The sequence below is a fragment of the Uloborus diversus genome, chromosome 4 (genome assembly GCF_026930045.1).
Source record: "Uloborus diversus isolate 005 chromosome 4, Udiv.v.3.1, whole genome shotgun sequence".
NCBI lineage: Eukaryota > Metazoa > Arthropoda > Arachnida > Araneae > Uloboridae > Uloborus > Uloborus diversus.
In genome coordinates, this window is record NC_072734.1 from 62,701,589 (window position 1) to 62,713,609 (window position 12,021).

Consider the following 12,021-nt stretch of genomic DNA (forward strand, 5'->3'; position numbering starts at 1 on the left):
TTGATTATCATAGCGTAGAAACGCGGTAAAAAGATGCGCCAAAATACATTTATGACGTCATGAAGACCACGCCTTGTTTGAGAAATCGGACATTTTAAAAATTTAATTAAAAAATAACTGTTGGGAAAATGAAAGTATTTTCTGGGTCCATGTTCTTTTTTTTTTTTTTTGCTTATTCTATCAATTTCAGTGACTAAAAGTAGTACTTTTGACTGAAGGAAAAAACTCCATTAGCCAACTACCGGTTTGGCTAACGTTTTTTTTAAACAAATGTGACCAAAAATGACTAAATTGGCTAACGTTAGCCAAGCCAGAGTGCTGCGTAAAAATATAATTTTGATTTATGTAAAGTCATCATTATTTTCTCTTCTGTTTCAGGGGCGGTGTCGTAAACCAAGAAGATTTGTACGATGCCCTAAAGAATAAGAAGATTCGTGCGGCTGGACTTGACGTCATGGTGCCCGAACCACTGCCCAAGGATCACCCTCTAACTACTTTGGACAATATTAGTCAGTATTGTTTCTAATTTTGTCTTACATAGGGCATTAAAATTAATTTATAAGACACTAAATACTTGAGACATATTCATTAACATTATGTATTGTGATATCTTGTGATATCTTACCTCTTCATGAGTCAATGGCATAAAAAGCATTTTGAAAATATTTTACTCCTCTGGATCTTATATTTCTCGGGCACTAGAACCGTTAGCTCGGACTTCGTGAGCCATTCTTTCTTTTTATGCACAGCCATGGGCTCCCATATGCAAAACATTAAGGGGGAGGAACTCAGATATTTTCCCCATAGTTTAGCAGCAAAGTCGTATCAAGGATTTTTTTTCGGGAGGGGACCCGATTTCGCTTTTCGCACATTGCCCTAACACACACACATACAAACATTTTTTGTCTCGTTGTTTAATGCTCCCCGCTGTTTATATTTTTATTTTAATTTCTTATTTTTTATTTACCTTGTAGTGAGAAGGTTAACAGGAGTGTGGCATTTTAAGTGGGATGTAGAATATCCATAATTTCATGGGGTCCGGGGTTTATTCTCCAGGAACATTTTTGAAAAATGCATGTAAAAATCTATTTTGAGGCCTTGTATGGTGGTAATTGAGACTGCAAAAATAAGAAGAAAAATAGGCGAACGAAACCTTTTAAAAGTTATGCACACAACAACAGTATAGTTCACAAAACTTTATCTCGAAAAATATACTACAAAAGCGCGAGAATCGTGATTTTTGCATTTTTTAAGCAGGATGTATCGAGGAGCTGAATTAGGCACAATCAGACATTAGCCTAATCGGAAACTAGGGGCCCGACCCTTGGGGAGTTCCGAAATCGGTGTAGTGTAAGTTTTTAAGAGTTTTTTTTGGGGGGGGGGACGGGTGTCTACCAAACTGACAAGGGACCTGTTTTGGCCCTGGACGGCCCTGAATTGAATTGGGAAAGAGAGCAGGAAGTAATAATAAGTGTCTAAATTTCAAGTATGCTTAGCAGCTAATGAGAACTAAGAATTGCTTAGTCTGTATTTCTTCAAAAAAATTTCGTTTAATAGTTACACAATTAAGAATTTAAAAAAAGCTTTATTTTCCTTTCTGGAATAAGAAAGTAAGGGAGCAAAACTTAAAACGTTTCGGGAGGGGGGGGGGGAAGCGTCTAGTCCCACCTCTGGATACGGCCGTGTTTAGCAGGATATTTTCCGCATAAAAACCGATTTCAGTACAGATTAGAACTATTAAAAATTTGACATTTTTAATAACTTATTCTTTAATGACTGGAGAAGATGTGTTTTTGCATTCGGGCAAAGAAAAAAGTACTAAAAGCAAGGAAGTTCTAATTTCTACGGGGGGGGGGGTCTTGTCCCCCCCCCCCATATGGACTCCCGTGTGCGCCCATAAGATGAAGAGGCTTGTTTTTAACCCCGGATACATAAAGGAAAGGGGTTATAAGTTTGACGTGTCTGTGTGTGTGAGTGAAAATATATTTAAAAATTTTAAAAATGTAGTACCAAAATCAAGAGTGCTTTTTTTCTGCGTCTGATAGAATATGTTTGGAATTTCCATGTTATATGGCATTCGCAGTATAATGCTTTTTAAAGCAGATTTTAACTACGGCTAAGCTTTTATTCAGCAATTCGTAACCGAATTCATTGTTGGCCGACAAGGAAATTAAAAGCAATGATTTAAAAATTTTATCTGTTCCTAGTTTCTATTTGTTAACAAATAAAATACTTCTAACTGATTTTTAATTGTATAAGGCTTTTAAAAGGATTTTCAATTTTCTGTCTTTATTCTGTATTTGCGGCCTAGTAGTTTTTTTTTTTTAATTTTATTTTAGCTACTTGTAATGGCCTCGAAACAGATGTTTGCAGAGTTTTTAACTGTATTTAATGCTTTTATTTGTACTTATACACGTAAGCTTAGTTTACTTATTAACAAACTCGGCCACTTATTTTTCAGTCCACATTCGGATTGAATTTTCGGGATTTTACCGTATTTAATAACTTTTTTTTTCTTTTCTTTCAGTCCTCACGCCACACGTCGGTAGTGCTGAAATGTCTGTCCGTGTGAACATGGCGAAACTGGCTGCAGAAAACATTTTGGCTGTGTTAGATGGTAAACCCATGGTATCTCCTGTGCCACTCGGTTAATTCCACCAACTCCGTAAGTCAATAAGCAAGGAACCCGCGCATTCTAATTTGATTCAGCTCATGAAAAAAGTGAATTTCTTCATTGTTTTACATCAAACCACATTTGTTGCTTGTAAAAGTCTTTGCAGGACTTTTTTTTACAAGCATTTGGAGTCAAACTAAATGTAAAGAAAAAAAAATATTTTCGAGTTACATTTGTTTACTAATCAACCAATTAAAAACAACAAAAGCATTGCACTATGTCAGAATTCGTTCATAAAAACGTAACTCTGACTGAAAATTTGTTAAAAAATATTTTTTAAACAATTAAACTTTTCTTTAAGTCCTGTTGCACGATTATTGAGTTGATGTTTACAACCTCTGCTGAGAGATTGTTTTGGAAAATTTTTATTGAAGTTAAAATCTTAGGAATAAAATTCCGACTCAAAAGTAGGCGAGTTCCTAGGAGATGCACAAAAATTTAAGCTAATTGTTTTCTTTCATGAGCTGCCCAATCCTACAAATGATTTTGTGTACAACCAAAATACTTCTTGTCTGGTTACATTTTGTTCCTGTATTCAAGATTTAGCATTTATCAGCATTATTTTCCGTTTTTTGTCATGTTAATAAATGTGAGGAAATAACACATTAATTATTTAACTGTGCTAACTCAAATTTTATGTGTCAGCCCTACAGACTTTAATATTTTTCATTTATGATTGATGTGTTCAATTTATTGTATATACATAAATGTTCCAGTTACTATTTATTATTAGTTCTGAAAGTTTCATGTTTACTGTTCTCATATACACAACAATGGAATAAATCTGCCGCTTCACTTGTACAGAAGGCTGTTCTGCAATTTTCCATCTCAGAGTTCTAAATCAAATTTCCAAAAGCATTTAAGATCTTATTTTTCCTGTGTTTTGTTTACGATGGATAAAAAAACATAAGAAAATTATTGACATTTTTTCTACCATTTCTACTATTTCAAACGCGAAAACTTTCTCTTTGCGCTTACTGCTACAGAAATTATTTTTCCGTTTATACATTTCTTAAAGCTTTTTACCGCAATCAATGTCGCCGTTCAATGTTAAATACTCAAAATAAATGACTGATGTCATATTCTGAGAAATATGACGATTGCAACTTTTGAATATCTGTTTTGAGACATTAGTATTCTTAAGTTGTTGTCTTTTCATCTCATTTTACAACGCAAATGTATCTATAGAACACTCCTCTTCACGAAGAGAACTTTCAACACCTAAAGGTAGTATTCCAAGGTTTTCCATCTCCAGCCCTAGTCACTTTCCTATGCCGGGCTGATGAGTGCTAATAAACACGAAATTGCAGTCCTCTGGCTGGAAATGACTGAGCTGGCGGTGTATTTCACCTAAAGGTAGTGTTGAAGAAACTGAAACCGTTCATTAAAATTCTTGATGATAGATATTTTTGCTCAAAATTATCAAATAGTACAAAAACAAAGTAAGATGGAGATGAATTGAGCAGCTTTCTTTCGTTCTCATAATTACGAATATTTTTGCGTCCGTGCCATTTGAGACTCGTATTTTAAGAAAATCCAACGCTGGACCTCAACCGCACAGGTCACTCTGTCATCACATGTGCTTGCTCTATTTTACCACCATCCGACCAAGTAATTCCACTATTGCGTGGTCTAAAACTTTCTAAACTGATGACATGTGATTTTTGGAGCTGTATGTGACGTTCAAATCGAGCGTGTATTTCTCTTAAAATCCCAACCTTAAAGATTGTTTATGTGTGAGCAGATTTAGCCAAAAGCCTTTCTTACAGATCTGAGCAAAATGTATGTCAGTAGCGTTTTTACCAAACATATTTTTATAGAGTTCATTGTACCATAACCAAGCCTTTTGAACGTGTATTTTCCTCCCTGGTGCTATTAATGCAGCTTTGCTGCTTTTTCTGTCAATGCATTCTTGTACATCCATTCCGTGTTATCCAGTATTAACAGCCACTCTGCTATGTGCTCATCTGCGTTTTTGAAAATTTTAAACACTACTACTCCTGCCAAAAAGGGTTGTTTGTCGGAAGTGACAGCTTGACTCGATCCTTCTTTTTTTACTTCTCAGTTATCAGGTAAATTAGTGTTTCACAATGTTGCCAAAGATTATCTCAATAATATTATTGTACTCCTTGCATATGTGACTTTATTGCAATAACTGAAGTAGAAATTATACACCTTAGAATGATCGATCATATGTTACTATTGACTACTTGTTGCTTCCTCCTAACAAGAGCTCGCATTTAAAATCAAAGTGAACTGCCTTCTGCTTGAAAATGTTGTATGCCTTTGTGGTTTTTGCCTTTAATAAATATTTATTTCTAATGTATGTCAATTTTTTTCACCATCTATTTTCCTTCGAAGCTATTTTTTGAGCAATCACGAAGTGCTTATTGTTCTAAATTGACCGTTTTAGGCATCCTTTCATCCTTTGATTTTATTTTTTGCCCCCGCCTCACTTTGTAGCATCACTATCGACCGACTTCCCAATGTTGCTCCTCCATAGAGCTGCTTGGTGGTGGTGTCCATATCCTACCTACCACGAACAAACGCCTGCGCGCGCACACACACGCACTTGCATATACACGCTCACCTACGTACACACACACATATTCGTGATTGTGAAAAACGTAATTTGAACTCAAAATGAAAAAACTCAAATTTTATTTTTATTTATTTTGGTTTTATTTATATTTACTAAAGGGATCTGCCCCCTGCTCGCTAACGCTCACCAACCCCCGAAGATTGCTTTGCAATCTAATTTGATTCGCAAGGATTTAAATAGTCAATTAGAAAGAAACAGATTAAAAACGCATTATGAACTCCTTTTGGATCAAATAGCACCCTACCCCGGGTTTCAAAAGAACTTGTACCAACTTGCAGAGCCGTAAGGGCTAAGGGGCTCCTAAGCATTGCATAACTGTAGTTTTGTACGTTTGAAAAGTCGTTTTCACACTCGTGATCTCTAGTAATATATTTTGTTCTTTAGCTCGGGGCTTGAATTGAGTTGAGCCAAAGATTTTCTGTTAAAATCGAAACCTTTAAAGTTTGTGAATAAGAAAGAAGAAACATGCGAATCGAAAAGAAGTAACTATGGCAACGCCAAATAAATTATCAATAATTTTATTGGAGATGAAATTATTCGAACTTGATTTTTAGCGGCTTGTAACTTTTTTTCTTTTGGCGATAGAAGGAGATAGAAGCTTATTTTTGCGACCATAGGTCGAGTTAGATGTGGGATAAAAACAAAAAGGCGCTCTTTCCAGTGGTATTAAAAAGAAAACTGTGGGACAATTCCTTCACTTTTTACTGATAGATTTAATGAAGAAAGTAGTGCCTAAATTTTAGCTAAGCCTAAAAAAGTTCGAGCTAAAAACGCAAAATAATTCCCGCCGTATATAAGTTAGAGCATTGAAACAAATTGTAGAACGCGGAAAATTCTCCCCTTTCCAACGATATATAATATTAACAAGCAGTACCCGCACAGCGATGCCTGTGCTAAAAATTTTAGGAAAATCCGTTGAATTAAAGAAAAACAAATTACATCAAAATTACATTTGCAGTAGCTTTCAAATGTAAAATACTCCACAATTCATCGCCAAATTCGCGAAGCGACTTTCTGATCAAAAAGAAAATCAATTAACATACGCACAATGAATTGCGCTGTGACAGACAGAGCTGAATGGTTCGATCGACAGAGCGTTCGATTGGTAACCAGAAGAACGTGTGTTCGGGTTCACTCCAGACGATCTGCATCAAAATATTAGACAAATATCACGCACCACATGAACACTTAAAAACAAATACCACAAGGGAGATAAAATAAATGAGATGGAAACGCTCCTTGCTGTCACGAGAACTTGATGCAACCTTACCTAAATTGATTCTAAAAAGGGTTTTTTTTTTCTTCTTTTTGGTTTGTCTTTAAAGCTTTGGCTCTGGTCAGAAAACTAAAGCATAATGTAAGCGAAAATATAAGTATCAGGTTTAAGATTTCAGACTACAATGGAATAATTTTTTGTTCTGAAAAAAAAAATCGCATACTGAAATATAGATTCTTCTGAGTTTTTGATCCTTTGTACAAATTAAAAAAATATTACCGTAAATTGAAATTACGCTTTTCATTTAGTTAAACCATGAATATTTATTAGAATACGAAGAAAACATTAAAATTACTAACAACTTGATAAGTAAAATATCATTTTTTCCCCTTCTTTCAGCAAAAAACAAATCGCCAGTCACATTTTTACTACATTCGAAAAACTACGCCTAAAAAATAAACGTAGTTCAACTGATTTTGTATTTTAACCGTTCGGTTCAATGTTGAACACGTGCTGTCATCTAAGACATAACGTCTCAAACAGCAAGCGATAACAAATTGTACAAATTTTCAAAAATAGAAACACTTCTCTTCAATATCTTATCTTTTACATTATTTTATTTGTGGATTATTCTCCTGTCGGTACGCGAGATCTTTCTTATTTCTTAAAGAAATTCCACCCTCATTTTAAAGCTTATCGGGCTGGCTAATGATGAAAGATAGACTTACGGTCTAAAATAAATTTTTTGAAAATTGCAAAACCTTGCTGTTGCAAAACATTGATGCGGCCTGTAGTTCTTATGCAGATTTTTTTAAAGTGAAATTCGAATACAATTTTCCAATTTTTTGTGTCGCTTTCGGCGACAAATAAATTACAATTAACCTGTTTTTTTTTTTAAATTTTTTTAATAAAGCTTAAAAGCACCGGACTTAGTTGCTCGATTAAATTGATAAGTTTTTTTCGGTAGAGCGTTCGGCTATAAACTAGCTGAACTTCGGGCCCGCCCGGGCTGTCCGACATTATAGCTTATTTAGATTATTACTACGCACTACATGTACTCATAACATACAACAGATAACATACGTAAGGCAATAAAATATATGCGACGGGAATGTTACTTGGCGTTTTAACTCCTTTATGCAGGCAGAAGGTGTTCTTTCTTTTTTTTTTTTTTTTTCCCCAAGATTTGACTCCATTCAGACCACTTAGTATAATGTAAGCATAAAAAAAGTATTAGATTTAAAAATTCAGACCTCAAGGGAATCCTTTTTGTGCAGAATTTTTTTTTCACTGTATGGCTGAAATGTAGATTTCTCTAATAGCAGTGTTTGACTTTTTGTATAACAGAAAAAAATACTACACCAAATTGAAATTACGAGTTTTCACCCAGTAAACCTTTAATTATTTATTCGAATACGATGTAAAACATTAAAATTATTGTCAACTTCATTAGTAAGAAATCATTTTCTACTCCTCTGCTTTCGGCAGGGTAAAAAAATAAATAAAAATGCATTTTGTTTACGTTCAAAAAATTACACTTAAAAAACGGACTCAGTTCAACTGGTTTTGAATTTTAAATGTTCGATTAAAAGAAAGACATTTGCTGGCATTCAAGCCTTAACGGTCAAAGCAGCCTGCTATGCGAAACTGTATCAATTTAAAAAAATAAAGACATTTATTTTCAATCTAATTTATTATTTCTCTAGAATATTTGTTTCAATCGCTATGCGAGACCTTCTTCATTCTTTAATCAAATTCCTTTTTTTTGCGAATAATTTTGAAGCGTATCATGCTGGCTAATGGCAAAACATAGACGCATGGTCTTTTTTTTTATAGCAAAAAGCTTTTTTGCTGTATTTTATTACACAGTGCTTCAATGAATAGCACTCGAAAACGAAGGCGCAAATGCTCCGTTGGTTGGAGTGTCGTGCTGTTAATCAGAATGGCGCCAGTTCGAATCCGTGCCAATAAATAAGTCTTAAATGCTTCTTTTTTTCCCCCCTTAGATGCTCACATAGGCAGGACTGTATTTTTCACCAATCGTTTTTTCACATGCACAATTACTGCTTTTTCACGAGTCATTCAACCACAATTTTAATGATATATATATGTTTGTATTGAAAATACGTATAACAAAAAGTCGAGCGATGACCACATTATCACAACGTTGTATTTAATGAGATTTAATCATTAGTGAGGTTGAATCATGATGTGAGGTCATTAACTTAGTTATTATGATCATAAGAAGGCAAATTTCGCAATCTTGTCATTTAATTGAGAAAGTTTATATCGTGAGGATTATTAAGTAACTTGCGGTGGTCTAAACTACTGATTATTAGTCCCTCTAGGAATCTTACTCGACTTAAAGCTACATATGCTTGACCTTTAGCAAAAATGCACGAACTTAAGTCAACCACAACTATATTAACAGCGCAGAAAAGTCGTCAGTCAAATCTTTCTCCAAAACTAAAAAGGCCCGTCAAGCAAGTACGTGTCACGAAACTGTCACCTGAATCACGACAAAAACAAATGCAACATGTTAGAGATGGAAATCGAATTAGTAGACTTAGTAAACAAAAAATTAAGGCAGTGAAAACGCTACCTGCATTTGTTGCACGCTATGTAACACGCAGGTAGCGTGCGACACGATTCCGAACTGACAGTATGGTGACTGGTAGTTGATATGGTGAATTTTAATTACTGTCATGTGCTTAGTGACACTCCAAAGGTTAAGACAAATCGATTGACGTACAATTTTTCAAAATCGGCCTAGGGGTTTAGCCTATACAACGCCACATAGGAACAAACATACATATGCAGACTCATAAACACATTACCCACCTTTGCGTCGTGCCCGCGCAGTCGGGTAAAAAGAGCAAGCATAATAAAGATGTACAAAATTCTTGGAATATGTATGACAGTGCGGAGTGAGCGAAAAAGAAAAAAAAATAGAAAAATAACTCTGCAAAATCCTATTTCTCAAGATGTGACTACTCGATTGTAATGAAAGCTACCAACAGCTGCTGAGAAGAAAGTATTAATTCACCCACTTATTTCGTTTCGTCTTTATGATTTCAATGACTCTACAAACGTTCCTGGGATCTGGATACAAGAAACGTAACAAAAAGAAAAGGCGACACGACATTAATATCAGAACAATGACAATCTACAACTACATGCAGCGGACACGTATGTACTGAAAGAAAGTAAGTAGGTATGAGATGAACATCAAATTTCATTAAGTATTCTTGAAGAAGAGTACATAAAAGACAGAATCTAAATAACAGAATGTATGTGGAAAGAGAAGATATTGTCCGTTCTTTATAAGACTGAATGAGGTTGTTTCCATGAGTCAAAAATACTACTTTTAGTCAAAATTAAGGTCACAAACATGTTGAGGAAGAGAATATTCGACGTATGGACTGGCCTTCGAGCTCTCCGAATCGCAATGCTACTGAACATGTTTGGGATGGTATAGAAAGAGCCATTGCAACCACGTAACCCCCATCCTAAAACCCTCCAAGAGTTAAAAGTCGCTCTTTTGGAATATTTGGCTGTGTTGCTCCAAGCAGTTATTGACACCCTCATAATTAGTATGAAAGCTCGCTGTGAAGCTTGTATAGCAGTGCAGGGTGGTCCCATTTCATATTAGACAGGCTTTTCTCGAGATAAATGCTTTATCTCTGATTCATAATTTAACATTTTTTGATGCAACCTGTGTTTTAATTCCTAAATAAAATCTTTTAAAAGTTACGTTTCTATGTCCTTTTCCCTACTGATAGTCAAACGACCGTATTCATCTGATTATCTAACTCTCGATCAAACCCCAGAAGCGGATACTGAAGCCTTCTATTATGTTGAAAAAGGCTGGCTGTCTGACCGAGGTTCGAATCATGTGGCGAATACGAGCGTTAGTTGTAAACAGGTGCCAGTGGTCCAGTGCAGTGGTTGGAAAAACTACATTTCTTTTGTAGCGAACTACAACTACAACTAATTTGACACAAATGTAGTTAACTACAACTACAACTACTTTTTTTCAAAATGTAGCAACTACAAACTACTTTTGAAATGTAGTCGCTACTTCGCTACTTTTTAAAAAATAAATAAATAAATAACATACACATACACACCATTTGAGAATTGAATGAAAAAATTTATAAAATGTTCAGATTATATATTGGCTCATTTGAACATGGAATATTGCAATAAGTTTTTTATTCTTTCTTTCCTTTACTGAAACGATTCGTCAATCCAAACATTTTTTACCATTTGCACGAATCCGCAAGAAAGGATTAAGAAGTGGAAAGAATTCAACCTTCAAATTTTTAATCCTTTCCTGAGAGTGAGTAGCATTTCATTCAAGAAGTGTAACTCGGCTACTTGAAATTGAGATAAATCCAGTCATAATTTGATTTAAATTTTACATAGACATACATATACATGAAAGTGATTTAGATGATGAAAAACACCTTTTAAACAAAAGAGAAACTTTAATTTTCATTATATGAGTTAATTTTAAAGGAACTTATATTTCGTAGGAATTAATTGCTTTTGAGCTTCAAGCTAGGGTTCCGGACCTGGACACCATCTCATTGACTTTTAATATGTTAATATATCAAAACTCGATCAGTGAAAAAGAAAAAAAAAGGAAAAATATCCCAAACGGGGCTACTAATTATTCGAAACACGAAACATAACTAAAAATACTTTACTTCAATGTGCAATTTTAAGCAACAGTGGACTCTGGCTACAACGCAATTCGACTGAAGCGAAATGTCTATATAGCGAGTTTTACTCGAGAAATGCATTTTGCAGCTGACGCGAATTCCTCACCCGCAACACGAAAATTTTCGGAGCGGAAGCGCTGGGCTTATATCACCTTGTTTCTTGGATACTAAATATTAGTTTCGTGAATAGAATTTCCCTTTAGCATCACTGAAAGCCAAAATTTCCCGCACCGTACTTGTCGAAACATCAGATTGTTAACGTACAAATCGCCGCTCAGCATTTTTTCTTTCTAAATATGAAGTTGGTGAAATATAATTTCGCATAAGCGAGCTGTTTATCTAAAGTTTGAAACGCATCAATCGCGTAAGTTGAGGTTCGACTGCATGTGCAAATGGCATTGATACCGAAAGCTTTTTGCTTAACGGGCAAAGTTTTTATGAAACGGAAAAAATTCGTTTCTTTCTTTTTAAGCCATACTCTATTCAAGGCGAATATAGGGAAAACGTGAAAGTTTCTATGCCAAACAAACTAATGGCGTCAAACAGATACAACGTATGGCGTCAAAATAATATGTCAGAGGTCAGCTCGTATTTTTCAATCTTACGAATCTGATAGGTGCGCAGGTGTACTTGCGTAAGACTTGCACCAGTCAGATTCGTTTAAAAATGCGCTTTTTTTAAAAAAACTTTATCCAAAAGTAGTTTCCAGAAATCGCTACAAACTACTTTTTTTTTGTAGCGAACTACTCGCTACTCTACTTTTTTAAAAAAGTAGTGCGCTACACTACAAACTACTAAAAGA

At 34.9% G+C, this 12,021-nt stretch overlaps 1 protein-coding gene across 1 annotated transcript in view; it reads left to right on the top strand.

Moving 5' to 3' along the window:
• Window positions 1–4,996, top strand: part of LOC129220076 (glyoxylate reductase/hydroxypyruvate reductase-like) — a 30,738-nt gene extending 25,742 nt beyond the window's left edge. Inside the window, exons 8-9 of the mRNA XM_054854413.1 lie at window positions 379–509; window positions 2,528–4,996. Of these exons, the coding sequence (XP_054710388.1) occupies window positions 379–509; window positions 2,528–2,652 (256 nt within the window). The 3' untranslated portion in view covers window positions 2,653–4,996. The remainder of the gene's footprint in view (window positions 1–378; window positions 510–2,527) is intronic.
• Window positions 4,997–12,021: the final 7,025 nt, after the last annotated feature.